The sequence below is a fragment of the Littorina saxatilis genome, linkage group LG2 (genome assembly GCF_037325665.1).
Source record: "Littorina saxatilis isolate snail1 linkage group LG2, US_GU_Lsax_2.0, whole genome shotgun sequence".
In the NCBI taxonomy this organism is placed as follows: domain Eukaryota; kingdom Metazoa; phylum Mollusca; class Gastropoda; order Littorinimorpha; family Littorinidae; genus Littorina; species Littorina saxatilis.
Window position 1 is genome coordinate 1415107 of NC_090246.1, and position 16130 is coordinate 1431236.

At 41.3% G+C, this 16130-nt stretch overlaps 1 protein-coding gene across 3 annotated transcripts in view; it reads right to left on the reverse strand.

Moving 5' to 3' along the window:
- Nucleotides 1-2434: 2434 nt before the first annotated feature.
- LOC138957663 (unconventional myosin-XV-like) overlaps nucleotides 2435-16130 on the reverse strand; it is a 225759-nt gene continuing 212063 nt past the window's right edge. For all 3 annotated transcript variants that reach the window (XM_070328742.1, XM_070328746.1, XM_070328738.1), the window contains 8 exons: nucleotides 15309-15487; nucleotides 14753-14821; nucleotides 13971-14035; nucleotides 13450-13589; nucleotides 10594-10643; nucleotides 9202-9279; nucleotides 8567-8701; nucleotides 2435-8067 (listed from right to left, as the gene is read on the reverse strand). In XM_070328742.1, the coding sequence (XP_070184843.1) occupies nucleotides 7972-8067; nucleotides 8567-8701; nucleotides 9202-9279; nucleotides 10594-10643; nucleotides 13450-13589; nucleotides 13971-14035; nucleotides 14753-14821; nucleotides 15309-15487 (812 nt within the window). In that variant the 3' untranslated portion in view covers nucleotides 2435-7971. The remainder of the gene's footprint in view (nucleotides 8068-8566; nucleotides 8702-9201; nucleotides 9280-10593; nucleotides 10644-13449; nucleotides 13590-13970; nucleotides 14036-14752; nucleotides 14822-15308; nucleotides 15488-16130) is intronic.

Below are 16130 nucleotides of genomic sequence, written 5' to 3' on the forward strand. Positions count from 1 at the left end.
TTCGTTCCTCATCTAGTAAGGGACATCGCTGTAAGATGTGTTCCGCTGTTTGGTCCTCTTGACCGCAGGCACAGGTTGGTGATGGCGCCAGCTTGAACTTTCGGTTCATGTGAGCATTGAGCCTGTTGTGGCCAGTACGCAGCCTGATGAGGTTGACTTGCTGCTCTCTGGACATTGTGTGGTAGTCATCTCTGTTTGTCCTTGGCCTCATCAATGCCTTGATGATTGTCTTCTGCTCACTAAAGCTGACACTGTTTTCAGGTTGGTCTTCCACGGCTCCTTCTTTTGCCAGCTCATCTGCCCTTTCATTTCCTGGTATCCCACAGTGTGCTGGTATCCACTGGAGGACAACTCTTCTGGTTTGTCTGACCATCTGTAATGCTTTGGCCAGCTGTGGGAGTTTGTCGTTCTCTAGGGCCTGAAGGACTGAAAGGGCGTCCGAGAGGAAGACAACTTGGTAGCAAGGGTCTGCGGAATCCTGAACGAAGGAGGCGGCCTGCATGAGAGCTTCTGCTTCTGCTTTATAGTTTGTGCAGTGTTTGCCAGTGGCAACGCTGGATGTAGCTGTATGTCCCCCAGGGAACTGGATGAGAATGCCTGCACCTCCATTGAGCACGGCGTTAGTTGCTGATCCATCGGTGTATACATGGATCCACGCCTCTTTTGGGTACTGTTCGTCGATCAGGGCTAAGGTGAGTGCCTGTCGAGCTGTGTCATTCTGATCTTCTACTGAGGTAACATGTGGAACACTGGTGCAGATCTGGATGCCTGGTTTCTCTGTTGCCTTGGGGGTTTCCTCTTCTTCTTGAGTCAGAGGTAGAGTGTTCTGTGGAAGGACTTCCCTGTACTGTCGAGAAAGTCTCTTGCTCTCGTGTACAAAACTGCTCCGTTTAAGCCGGTTCTTGGTGAGGTTGCTCAGTCTGTGCTTCATGGGGTGGTCGGGTAGGCACTTGAGTTTCTCGGCCTGTACCATAGTCTTGGCTTCTCTTCTCTGACAGAGGGGTTGGATGGTGGTAAGCTTCTCCATTTCCTTGATGGGCGTGGATTTCATTGCACCAGTGATGAGTCGGAGGGCCTGGTTTTGCACACGGTCAAGGGTCTGCAGGTTTGTCTTGGCTGAGGTTGACCACGCTGTGGAGCCGTACTCGAGGTGGGGTCTGATTGTTCCCTGGTATACTGTCTTCAGTATCTTCTCGTTCGCTCCCCAGGTGGTACCTGCCAGCTTCCTGAGTATGGCTAGCTTGCGCCGGGCCTTCGTCTCTGCCTGTGCAATGTGTGGTTTCCAGGTCTGCCGTCTATCAAAGGTGACACCAAGGTATGTTGCTTCTTCATCCTCTCTCAGAGGAGTTCCACCAAGCCTAATGGTTCCGGCTTTCTGCTTTGGCGACAGTGTGAATAGGGTGGTGGAGGATTTCTCCTTGTTGATGGAGACGCACCAATCTTCTGCCCATGCGTTCAGCCTATCTGCCGCTTGCTGCATTCTGTAGGTGGCAGTAGTGTTTGTGTGTCACACAGTACATGTGTGTGGTCTGCATGTGTGTTTGTGTGTCACACAGTACATTGTGTGTGGTCTGCATGTGTGTTTGTGTGTCACACAGTACATTGTGTGTGGTCTGCATGTGTGTTTGTGTGTCACACAGTACATTGTGTGTGGTCTGCATGTGTGTTTGTGTGTCACACAGTACATTGTGTGTGGTCTGCATGTGTGTTTGTGTGTCACACAGTACATTGTGTGTGGTCTGCATGTGTGTTTGTGTGTCACACAGTACATGTGTGTGTGTGTGTGGTCTGCATGTGTGTTTGTGTGTCACACAGTACATGTGTGTGTGTGTGTGTGTGGTCTGCATGTGTGTTTGTGTGTCACACAGTACATGTGTGTGGTCTGCATGTGTGTTTGTGTGTCACACAGTACATGTGTGTGGTCTGCATGTGTGTTTGTGTGTCACACAGTACATGTGTGTGGTCTGCATGTGTGTTTGTGTGTCACACAGTACATGTGTATTTGGGTGTGTGTATGAAGGCATGTGAGGGTGGGTGGGGGTTGGCAATGCTAAATATTACAATATCCACAGTGCACCCCTTTGCAAACCGCAAGATGTGTCAAGCTTTGGCAGCTTGTCTCCACATATGTTGTGAAGTGATGGAAGCTTTTATTATCATTGTTGACATGTGTAAGTGCAAGATATACCAATCTGTTTCTGAGGTGCTTGAATGTTGTCAGGCTTTGCCTTTGGGACAAATCATTAAAAACTTGGCAGTATGGTGGATGTTTTTATGTTAGTTTTCTGTTCGTTGATCAACACTAGTATAGTAACACATAATTTGTATGGGCTTCTGCTTGGATTATTCCAGAGAAAATGTTAGCTGCTAGACTCTCTCTAACACACACACACACACACACACACACACACACAACCAAAGACCTACACCCAAATAAATTAAATACAAAAGTTTACTGATGCATGCCAGTACAAAAATATGACATACACAACAGATTACACGTACCAGTAACTGATAAACTTGGATGAAGTAAAAATAGCAATGTAATATTATATTGTGGCATCAAGGTAAACGTAGAAGAATGATATCGCATGATAAACATGATTGCACATTATTTATACAAATCATAAACACATCATAAACACATCATAAACACATCATAAATGTACTGGTCGAGAGTATAGTGACAATGTAAGTGTCTCTAGAGTTCTGGTTAAGCGTTGGGCGATACTTAGCACATGTATAAAAACAACGAAATATAAAATCAAACAACCAAACACAAATTGCTTAATTGAAAAGTTTTGCTTTGATTTCTCAGAAACGCAGCTAAGCTAAAAGGACCAGTGTCTGTTTGTGGCTCTCCAATTTTAATTCAACATTCATTGAAGAATGTGCATTTTGTTACAATAATCTGCAAACCACATATATTTGTGTGATGATCATTGAGGTTCCTTTGGAAGTATGGTCCAGTTCATCAGCATTTTGCTCACAACATCATAACAAAATTACATCATTACTTCACGTAATTATCATGCAACTTATCATTTAGATGAGCAGCAATATGCATAGAAAAGTACTTGGGGTAAAAAGGAATGGGTACATCCTTCAGTTTGACCACTGCCTCTTGTAAAGAGACCGCCTGAGTACCAGTCAAACAACTTGTGATAATGCATGTTTCAGCAACTAGGTACTACCCTGGCCAAGTTTCCTCTCAAGACATCAAAGAGACCGCCCCATAGGTTAAACTCGGTCACTGACCCCAGTGCAGGAAGTGTTTCCTCTCTCAGATATGACAGGGGAACCACCTCTCATAGCTAAAAACTGGGTCATTGACCCCTGGGAAGAAGGTCAGTGTCTATAAACAAGGCAACCCAGCTATCACAATGGACCTGCCTTTGATCTCCGGCACACACAGAGCACACATATTTCCACTCTGTATTCTTCCTTTGATGTGCGGCTTATTTTCATTCTTCTCATTCTTCGACCGTTTGTTACCGGTATACTTTTTCCATTTTGATGCGCCCTATCGGCCCCCTGCGCCCAATGGGTGACTGGATTACAATTGTTTTTAAAAGAAGAGGGTGCGCCTTATGCGCTGTAGCGCCTTGTAACCTAGAAAATACGGTACCCAAAACAAAAATGCAAACCCATACGGAAAATTAAACGAGAAAAAAATACTCAGCAAACAAATATATTAAAAATGAAGGTATGGTGAGGTATGAACTAAGTCTAAACAATTCCAAAACTCAGAGAGACAGCTGAACCATGCAAAATTCTCGAACAGCAACGTTTCGCTTCTGTAAACAATGGAATGTTAGTCAATTGCATTGAACCCAAATCTGGCTTAAATGTAAATTCCTTTGGGGGAAGATCTAGGGTGTGGAGGGGGGCAAATACACAAAAGTGCAGCAGTTAATTCTTACAAGAAGCAGCCTGTTGATAATGCTTACAGCAAGGTTCCTGTAACTCTGTAAGTTTGCTGAATGATAAAGCTATTGGAATGGTAAGCAAGGAAGACTATTTGTGCAGTTTTCTGCCTGGAATGTGCGAAAAATGCTGAATTATTATTTACACTGTACTGTACTCCATGACAAATTATCACATCTTACAGCTAGAGAATTTTTGATGAAAGAGATTCCTGAAGTTGCATAATGCTACAGCATCATATTCATATCAGCTTTTCCTTTGTTTCTTTTGTAGCAAAAAATGTAAATCAGCGTGTTCATTGAAACTTTCCGAGCTCCTTACGAGCACAGAAAACGTTCCGCTTTACCCAAATCATTCGCATTCACGCATCTCAAAAGAAAAAATTCTTTAAGTACATGAGGAGTGCAGCGCCTTAATTGCAACAATAATGAAATAGTTTTGCAATTAGTTCTCCATGAATACAGTGGAACCCCCTTTTAAGACCTTGTTTTTTTCAGATTTTCTGTTCAGAACTTCTGTAAATTTACCCCTATTTTAAGACACCCCCCCCCCTTTTAAGACCTGAATTTCTCAGATTTGTGAAGGTCTTAAAAGGGGGGTTCCACTATAGCTCCATGGTTCACAGTGGTGTGTAAGGGTGTGTGTGTAGACAAATTGCTCAGCTACAACTATGTACATTATCCATTGAAACGGTGTCATGTTTCAAAGAACTCATATATAGTAATGTGGCAAAGAGAATAAACACAGTGATTTCTACATACCTATCAACAGTTTGTCAGTGTTGTCTCAAAGAATAAAACATAAAAAACAATAGTATTATTGCTAAGAAATGCTTAATTATTATGAATGCTTGATATGACGATATTGTTAACACACAAAGTAATGCTTGATGCATGTTTAAAACTCAACATTTCTCAACCTTACCCAACAAGCCTCTCATCAATTTGTTTCCTTCCCTCAGTCTTTCATGTGATGAAATATTTAAATGAATAAAACGTTTACAAATATGCTGCATCATCTAAAATATAACACATCTCAATGCATCGTCAATTTTATATATAATCGTCAAACAAAACTACAAGATTTAAAAAACAAAACGAGAATGCTAATTAATCTCATGGAACATTTAATTGACAGCACAATTAACATTTACTAGAACCTCAATCTATTGATCTTTACAAAATTACATATCAGCATTTTTATATAAATCTATCATGGTTCAATGGAAATATGGATCAAACTTTGTTAATTATAAATCGTTATATTGTCTCTCTCGTTTTGGGTTTACCCCCAAAAACACCGTGATGATACACACCCATCACCAACTAGTGGTTTTTCTCAGCATACAAAATTAAAAAAATAGAAATAAAAACTTATATAAATCTTTACTAATCTTTTGATCAGTACACACACAACCTGTAATGACTGATATTTTCACCCAGAACACTGTTTATGTAACAGAAAATCAGCTTGTCGTGTATCTTAATGTTGTGTATAGTTTAGAAATTCACAACCACAGATTTGAAGCAGTATAAATGTATATCAGCATGCTTACGTCAAGCTACAGGATTATAGTCTTTCTGTTAACACACCAAACCAACGGCATCACAAACAAGTGGATCATCCCCACAGTAAAACACAAATAATCCGTTGTCAACACTACAAACTATTATGCCGTATAACACACACAAACTGCAAGAACATTTGACACTGGAATGTAAAGGTTGCAACAGAATCACATTTCAGCTGGGTATGTATATCGACATTCTGAACACATCAACATAAAATAGTCATAACAAAAAGAAAAACTTACGTCAGCACAACATTAGAAGCTTCAGCACGAACTTTTCAAAGCTAAACAGCTGTGTGTGCTTTTGTTCTCACAACCAACCCTTAAAACAACAAACAATTCAGGATGCGGGGGGAAATATAGGCACGTTAGTCATGGCAGAAAGAAGACACAGCATATGGAAGTGAATACAAAGCAGTAGGTTAATAATTATACTCTTTTCAACCCATGTTCTATCAGCGTGACAAATACAGCACACAACATTTACATTTCTTTCACCTCAATACTTAGTGTAAGTAGAATACTCTGTATCAAAATCATCTACAACAATCCTACTACACCTAACAATACTTATAAACTCAGGGTAGAAATTGAATACTTCATAAAACAAGTTAGATACTGAAGTCATTGATTTTGTGAACACCATTTCTAAACTGTACCAGAGACAAAATTCAACAGTAACTTTTCCCAGGTGAAAGACGGTATGCACGTTTCTTATTTACATTGAAATCTGAACGAAAGCAAGAAAGTATACATTTTTCTTATTTACATTGAATCCTGATCTAAAGCAACACTTTCTCTTTAGTACACCAAGATTTATATTTCAAATAACTATCATCGACTTACTAAGTAATCAAGGCCACGCACTTACGGCTGTATACCAACGCAAACTCTAAATCCTCCTTTCTCTCCAACTTTCACAATGAGGATTTCTGTTAACTGCATTTCGGCAACTTTAAGTTGTGAATTTGGTACAGTGGTACCAGCTATGTCAGCCCCCTCCAATGAGAGGGCACCTGCACTGTATAGTTCTTCGTGTTATTGTTCACTTGTCCCTTAAGAAAGCAGCTCAGCCCACCAGAATAATTTAGAATAATTTACGTGCGTGTCCCTTGTTTGTTCCACAAGTAATAAAGACATTCACAGCTCCGGGATGTGGGCTTCATGCAGTACGTGCCTTCACTGTGAACGTGCCTGTTTGAATCGAGTTTGACACCCACAAAGCATAGCCATTATAAGGGGAAACACGTTCCTGCTTGAACCCACCCAGTTTGACATCCCCACAGCAAGGCCATTATTAGTGGCAACATGTGCCTGTTTCTAAGACACTATTTTTATGTGTATCCAAAACTTAAGGCATCAAAATTCATACATTTTACTGTACATGTATGTGATTATATTTTATATACATCGGTGTTCCACTTCTTCTACTTATGTATACATGGCCACTATCAGCGTTCCCTTTAAAAACATTTTATTCCAATAACATGTACCCCGCATCTCCTTGCTTTAACGTGCATGCATCGGCACAACATAACATGCAGCCAAATATTAACCCTTCAGATTCTTTACAAAGAAGGGTTAAAGGTACTGAACTTGTCAAATCCTGGTGCACAGAGCCCCTGGGGCTTTTAGTCATACCTCAGGCAGCTATCCGTTAGAAGAACTACCAAGTTTCATTGACTTGCACTAAAGAGTCAAGAACTGCGATTTTTTTACGAATTAAATTTCGTACTCGGACCTGGCTGGTCTTGACCTATTTTTGGATCTAAATTTAGATCAGGTAGATCACCACATCATGCACAAAAAGACACGTCACTAGCAAACTATGTCAGACGTCATCATGAGTTTGTGTAAAACAAAATGGAGGCCGGAATCACTCAGTTGAATTGAACTCCGACCAAACACCACGTAATAACTAGGTTAATTTATGCACTCGCGTGAACAAGAAACTGTCGAGCTTCACAGATGTCGTCGGCGTTGGGTAGTTTTGGGTTTGTTTTACTACCATAGGAGGATTTTTGAACTGTAAATGCACTCAGCTGCAACAAAAACGCAAAACGAAGGCTGTGAGCTGCACTGTGCCTTTAACACAAGCCTTGTTCCACTTTTCTCAACACAAATTCACACAGCTGCACAAACAGTGCAGTCAACAACACATGTTTCCTGTGCAATATTAATTGTTTTCAGAAAATTCTGCTGCATAAAAATAGGTATTTGCTGCTCAATCCTTCACCGACTGTCCATGAAAATTCTGCTCAGCCGCTCAGCCGATTTTACTCCTTTCATGCAAGCTCTCTGCCCTTCCAACCAGCTATCTATGAAACTTCTGCTCAACTGCTCAACTGCTCAGCAAAGTGTTGCTAGTTGACAGTCAGCCCTCTGTCTCCCAGCAGTGTGAGAGGAATATTTACACAGCAGTTCCGCACCACAGCAGTCACAAAACCCGTTGCACGCATGAGCGAGCGAGACGGCTAGAGTCGCTCGTTCACGTTGTTCTGCTCCACTTGCTTGTGTCGACGGTTGATGACCTGCATGTACTGACCAATCAAGTTGGAGATGTCGGAGCCCTGCAAGAAGTAGCAAAATGGTCCTGTCAGTGATGCGTGTTTCAGGCAAGGGAGGTAAAAGTAAGGCAAGGGAGGTAAGAGTAAGGCAAGGGAGGTAAAGTATGTGATACACATGCAGTTCTGTGAGGTTTCCCTCAACAAAAAATGTGGGTGGTTTCTCTCTGGGGAAAGCAAGCTTAGATACGTACATTACAGTGTTGCACACTTTCTGTCTTCCCTGCATGCATATATTTGTGTTTTCCGCCCTGAGACTTCTGCTGTCAAAACACGATTCATGCTTCTCAATGTTACAAATTGCCTAAAACCACACACACACAAGAGAGAGAGAGAGGACTGAATTGACCTGAACTTTATTTTACAAGGATGAAGATTTAAGGCTGGGCCTTTTCTTACAATCTGTCCTTGAGACGAACCCCACACACACACGTACACAAAACCAACTCCATCAATTTATACTAAAACAGAGAGAGAGAGAGAGAAAGCCAACACTTAGACTAACCTGCTCAGTTTCAATCCTGAGAATCTTCTGGACCATGAGGTTGCCGATCTTCATGTCGAGGAAGTTGCCGCCGCTGTCGCTGTTGTAGCGCCGTGTGGACAGGATCTCGCTGAACTTGTGTGCCTGGAACTCCTCCTGTCAACAACAACCAGGTCCATCTCATGTCAACATGTTGCCACAAGAAGATGCAAAATAGACCCTATCAGTATTCAAAGTAAGCTCTCGCATTAACGTCAAAGCATAGCAAAGCATGTAGTGCGGCTATCTTACAAGAGCTGCGAAGGCCAATGATGATAGTTCTCGCGACTTTCCAAGTATAACAAAGAGCATGTCTGGCGAGATGCTGCGCAGATACCGTAAAGGTCTATTAAGCCTCACAAGATCACACACAAATTGAGTGTGAATGTACAGTGGAACGCCCCGATTTAAGACTCCCCCACCCTGTTTTTGAAGACTTCTGTTCATAAAGTCTATACATTTACTGCCATTTTAAGAGTCCCTCCTTTTAAAGACCTGATTTTTCTCAGATTTGTTGCGGTCTTAAATGGAGGGAGGGGTTCCACTGTAATAATTTCGCAATTCATTTTACAAACCAGTGACAGCACCGCATCAGATTGAAAGAAAAGGCCACTTACGTGTGTGTCTTTACGGAGGAACGAGATGCCTCTCTTGTTGACAGCCAGCATGCACTCTCCCGCCATGTTGATGATGCTCTGCAAACACAACAACATTATGTTATAGATAGCTTCCTTCCTGTGTAAACCATCATAACAACATTATGTTATAGATACCTTCCTTCCTGTGTAAACCATCACAACAACATTATATTATAGATGTTATAGATAGCTTCCTTCCTGTGTAAATCATCACAACAACATTATGTTATAAATACCTTCCTTCCTGTGTAAACCATCACAACAACATTATGTTATAGATACCTTCCTTCCCGTGTAAACCATCATAACAACATTATGTTATAGATACCTTCCTTCCCGTGTAAACCATCATAACAACATTATGTTATAGATACCTCCCTTCCCGTGTAAACCATCACAACAACATTATGTTATAGATACCTTCCTTCCCGTGTAAACCATCATAACAACATTATGTTATAGATGTTATAGATGTTATAGATACCTCCCTTCCTGTGTAAACCATCACAACAACATTATGTTATAGATACCTTCCTTCCCGTGTAAATCATCACAACATTATGTTATAGATGTTATAGATACCTTCCTTCCCGTGTAAATCATCACAACAGGACAGGTTTGACTGTAAACACCATTCATACATCTGTCAAGGCTTTTACCTGGCATCCTTTCACTTCAATACAGAACTCTACAGACTGGCCGCTTCTTGTGCAGAGCATACAGACTGGCCGCTTCTTGTGCAGAGCATACAGACTGGCCGCTTCTTGTGCAGAGCATACAGACTGGCCGCTTCTTGTGCAGAGCATACAGACCGGCCGCTTCTTGTACAGAGCATACAGACTGGCCGCTTCTTGTGCAGAGCATACAGACTGACCGCTTCTTGTACAGAGCATACAGACCGGCCGCTTCTTGTACAGAGCATACCGACTGGCCGCTTCTTGTGCAGAGCATACAGACTGGCCACTTCTTGTGCAGAGCATACAGACTGGCCGCTTCTTGTACAGAGCATACAGACCGGCCGCTTCTTGTGCAGAGCATACAGACTGGCCGCTTCTTTCTTGTGCAGAGCATACAGACTGGCCGCTTCTTTCTTGTGCAGAGCATACAGACTGGCCACTTCTTTCTTGTGCAGAGCATACAGACTGGCCGCTTCTTGTGCAGAGCATACAGACTGGCCGCTTCTTGTACAGAGCATACAGACTGGCCGCGTCTTGTGCAGAGCATACAGACTGGCCGCGTCTTGTGCAGAGCATACAGACTGGCCACGTCTTGTGCAGAGCATACAGACTGGCCGCTTCTTGTGCAGAGCATTTCTTACTCCAGTAAAGTGGTGTACACTTAGCTAATCAAGCTGTGCGGAGATGTACCAACCTTGATGAGGAAGAAGGTGGATCCAAACAGTTGCCATCTGGACAGCATTTCTGAAAGAGAAAACAATTGATGTTTCACTAGTTTGTCTGACAGGGTCAAATTTAAAGCATCAAAGTGAATATAGCATTAAATAATAACACTAAATAATTATGGGGTTCATCTACTTTCTTCCCTCTTCTGCTCGCTCGCTCTCTCCCTTCGTTTGTTTTCCATTCTGCCTCCTCAACACAAACATGTCAGTTTGCATGCACACACAGACACGCACATGAATGCACGCACGCACACGTACACATGTATGCTCACACACTCACACTGAAAATGAACTAATCGCAGCAGTTAACAGGTACAAACCAAGAAGTAGTAAATATCAATTGAACACTGGATTTCCCTTCTTTGAGCCATGTGACGTCAGAGGACCATTAACACTTTCGCGACGGGACACTGATAAATCAGTAACCGCGCTGACACGCCCATGGACGGGACGCGCATTTTTCAGTAAGAGCCATACAGGGTACACGACTCGTGATTGCTTCCCGGTTTTTGAAGCTTGCAGTAAATTGAGTTGTTTCCCTTGACACACTTTGCGTGCCCTTCCGCCATATGCAAAATTAGCCTGATTTGTGTGGTTTTTTCGAGAAAAAAAATGAATCGAAGGCGAGCCTTGTCACGGGAGGAGATTCTCCGGATGTTGGATCTTGAGGACCCTGTAGATCATGATTCCGACGTGTTGTTTTCGCCTCAAGAAAGCGATAATAGCAGTGATATTGAGGAAGAAACAGTCCTGTTGTTGCTAGTATGAGTCGGAAAACTACACATGTTAGGGTGGTACTGCATGAATCTTTGAATGTGTAGTTGCAAGGGGGGCGTGGCAGCACCGATAACAATGGATGGCTGGAGCCTCATAATCCTTTTGGAAATGTTCATAGGTGAACAGTTGGGACTTTGTTGTGAAAATGTGACTTATATTCAATATGGATTACCTAGACATCATTTGGTGAGTGTCACAGTTTTGTTTCATTTGAGTCAGGATGCTGTGAGTGAATGCGGGATTTGCTTGTTTTTTTCTTTGTACTGTCTCCTTATTTCTGTGTAGAATTTTAACAATATTTCAGCTAATTCATAGGTTTTACACCTTGTTTGGTTATAAAATTATTTATAATACTTTCTGTTAAAAAATAACTTTTAAACAGACAAGAAGGGCAAAGCCCATACGACTCACATGCTTGACCTAAACCTAGCAATGACATCATACACTAAGAACTGCTTTACACATTTTTCCTACCAAAATACATGTGACCTTGACCCAAGGTCAAGGTCATCCAAGGTCATGCAACACAAAGCTGTTAATTCAAGACATAGGAAGTACAATGGTGCTTATTGGCTCTTTCTACCATGAGATATGGTCACTTTTAGTGGTTCACTACCTTATTTTGGTCACATTTCATAAGGGTCAAAGAGACCTTGACCTTGATCATATGTGACCAAATGTGTCTCATGATGAAAGCATAACATGTGCCCCACATAATTTTTAAGTTTGAAACAGTTATCTTCCATAGTTCAGGGTCAAGGTCACTTCAAAATATGTATACAATCCAACTTTGAAGAGCTCCTGTGACCTTGACCTTGAAGCAAGGTAAACCAAACTGGTATCAAAAGATGGGGCTTACTTTGCCCTATATATCATATATAGGTGAGGTATTCAATCTCAAAAACTTCAGAGAAAATGTGAAAAATGTGAAAAATAGCTGTTTTTTAGACAACATTTATGGCCCCTGCGACCTTGACCTTGAAGCAAGGTCAAGATGCTATGTATGTTTTTTGGGGCCTTGTCATCATACACCATCTTGCCAAATTTGGTACTAATAGACTGAATAGTGTCCAAGAAATATCCAACGTTAAAGTTTTCCGGACGGCCGGACGGACGTCCGGACGTCCGGACGGACGGACGGACGGACGGACGACTCGGGTGAGTACATAGACTCACTTTTGCTTCGCATGTGAGTCAAAAAAGCAGTGGAAAAGAAAACACACACAAAAAAACGTTAAAAAACACAAATTATCCCCCTTTCACCCCCCCTTTGCTAAAACAAATCGCGTGACAAACTTATAAATAGCACGACTGAACTGGGCATCCATTTTTTAATTAGTACACAAAATTTGGTGGTGATTGGACTTAATTCAAGCTTGCTAGACAGATTTCTTTACAGTTACTGTTTTTTGGGAAGTTTCTTGGTGGCAAGCTTGGGCAGGCAGGACGTTAACGCCGTGGCAATGCTAGTCACAATAGTGTTAACACTCATATCTAGGGGGCTGGCCAAGACTACAAAAGAGTATGTTTGTGTGCATTCAATCATAAAATATCAAAAGAATCCTAAGTAAAATGTATTGATACTTATTCCCCCCTCTGCTTCATTACCTCTGTGAACTTGTAGAGCTAGTTATTTTTTGATAAACACAGAACAGCTTCTCAACCCATTGCGCTATCGAGGATTCAGGCTGTTGCTGGCTCGATTCGATCAAACTTTCGCAAAAAAACTCCTCTCTTCTTTGAATAACTGAAAAAAGGAGAAATAAAGAGGTTACACACCTCGTCTCAGTGGAAATTAAAAATAATGGTCTCACTTCGCTGTCACGAAAAAAACTCGCTGAAGCTCGCATTTTTCATGATCCGCAAACTTCGACCATTATTTTTAATAATCGCTGAGACCCGGCATGTAACCTCTACATAATTATTATCTTTATTTTTAACCAAAATATGCCATTTGACACAGATCTTGCAAGTCATTGTTCACCTCGAACGCTAGCACAATAACTGTCTCAAAGAACATATATCAAGACAGAAAATATATTGCTTACCCAGGAACTGGCGCTTGGCCAACAGTGGTGAGCGGTCCCCGAGTTCTCTCAGTCTCTCGTGGATTCTGTTGAGCCACTGCTGAGGCTGCAGGAAGGGCCCTTGACGCACCGTCTTGGGCACCATCAGCTCCAGCTGTTTTCTGCACGCAAAAACCATCACTTTTGTCAGTTAAAAGTGTCTGTGTGTTTTATTGTGTTTGTGAGGGAAGGTCTACCCTTTATATATCCTCCAAGTGCAATCTGTCTGCCATTTCCTTTTCTTTGTTTGTTTAGATTTTCTGTTCAGTCATGTGTGTGTGTGTGTGTGTGTGTGTGTGTGTGTGTGTGTGTGTGTGTGTGTGTGTGTGTGTGTGTGTGTGTGTGTGAGTACAGTGCATGAACATTGACGATTCAATCATTTGACTGTTTTGCTGTGTGCATGGGCTTTTATTCAGAAGATGTTAAATGATAAAATGGGATCAAGCTTTGTGCTGTGTCTCTAAGATTGCCAGCACAGTGTGCACATCACAGGGGCGACTCACAGTGTCGGCAGGCCTGTCAAGTTGTTGGCTCGGTGAAGAAGAGCTGCCATTCGCACAAGTTCCTCCTGCAAACAGCATCAGTGTCAGATCGCACGTGAAACATGTTCTCTAAAATGTATCAAAGTCATTTCCACAAATTTCTAAATCTGATCTGCACTCAAAAGTTATGCAAAATGAATTAGAGAATTTGTTTTCTTCTCCACTTTAGACATTGCAAAAGCTGCACGGGGAAAGAACGTAATACATTCCTCATTTTGTATTTGGGAGTAAAACCAAAGTTGGGAAAACTAAGAAGAAACTTCTTGGATAGCTGTGACTACTTTCCGTAGTGTTCAACATTGTTGAAAGATTCAAAGTAACAAAACAATATGTTTAAATGCGTGTCTGTAAAGCAGCACCGACTCTGAGATTAATAGGAATATTGACAGCAGTTAAATAAGGCCTTGGATTTATTTTCACATAAGTTGAACTGTATATCTGTATAGATGCACCATACTAGAAGTCAAATAAAGAATTGACTGGATAGCTATGAATTTTCTTTAACACTTTCTTACACACTTTACAACAAAAGCCGCTGTGTTAAAAAAATAATAAAATGCAAGAAGACAAAAAAAATCCGGATGATAATGGCTTGTTCATTTTAATGCGTGTTGTTCTCTCAAGTCAAGCGCCAGGAGCTTGGTTCTGCACAACTCTCACTTACTCCATTGCACATATCGCTTACTTCCCTTTGTTGATCACATTTATAAGCAAGAAGACAAAGCAGGAAAAGTTATACTGACCACTAGATGTTCGGGTACCCTGCCCTCCGGCCGCATGATCAGCAGACCGTCCATATAGTCAAAGATGCACTGAAAACAAAAAAGCAAAATGCATACATGTATTTTTGTTGTATACATTTTTATTTTAAGAGCAGCTTAATTATTGTCAAACACAAAATGTACAGTGGTACCTGTGATGAAAGGACACCCTTGGGACCAGTCAGTGTCCCTACATTACAGGTGGTCTGTCATGACAGGTATATCTTGGACAAGATAATAGACAAAAGGACAACTAAGGGTGTCCTTTCTTGCGAGGTATGTCTCCTCTCATGGGAGGGGCTGCACATCACAGGTACCACTGTATGTGCTGTGGTAGTGCGTTGTTCCTTGTATGATAAAAAACAACATTTATTTTTTTTCATACATTTTTTCACTTCATGTTGTTGGTCTCTGTAATACTCTTCTCCGGTAGATGTTTGTTTCAACAACACATTAACAGTCCTTTTTATGCATTTAATGTACATATTCCATTGCTCGCTTGCTTGATTATTTTTGTTTGAATAGTTTGTTTCTTTACCTGGTGGAACATCATGTCGACAAAGATTTCGTTGTCCATATGGCTCAGTGGATAGATCCAGACAGTTCTCTGGAAGATGATGTCATACTTGGCTTTCTTTCTGACGAACTCTGCCGTCACGTCCAGCATGTACTCCTCGCGACTCAACTTACTGAAGGCCACGTCTTGCTCTCTATCTCCTGTCAACATATACAATGTAATCTTGACAGGTTATGTCGGAGAGAAAAAACATGAGGTTTTGCGAACACATCATTTTGACACGTAAAGACGAAGAGAAAACCATGAGATTTTGCGAACACATCATTTTGACAGGTTATGTTGGAGAGAAAACCATTAGATTTTCTGAACACGTAATCTTGACAAGTTATGTCAAAGAGAAAACCATGAGATGGTGTGAACACATGATCTTCAAAGGTTATGTTTGAGGGAAACCATGAGATATTGTGAAGATGACAGCTAGGTTATGTCGGAGAGTTAGTTAGTTAGTTAGCTGTTGCTTTTCGGGTCCAGCAGACTATGTCGGAGAGAAAACCATGAGATTTTGTTAACACTTTATCTTGACAGGTTATGTCAGAGAGAATATCATAATATTTTTGTTATGAAAGAGCGACTGACTGAGAGAAAGAACAAAATGAAGATTCAGTGCAGGAGTCAAGAAAGGTGGAAGGGAAAAACCAGTATAAAACAGTTTAAACCAGTATAAACCAGTATAAACCAGTATAAAACAGTATAAAACAGTATAAAACAGTATAAACCAGTATAAAACAGAAGCAGAAGAAGAGGCAAGAGAGGAGAGAGAAAACAAGCAGATGCGACAACACA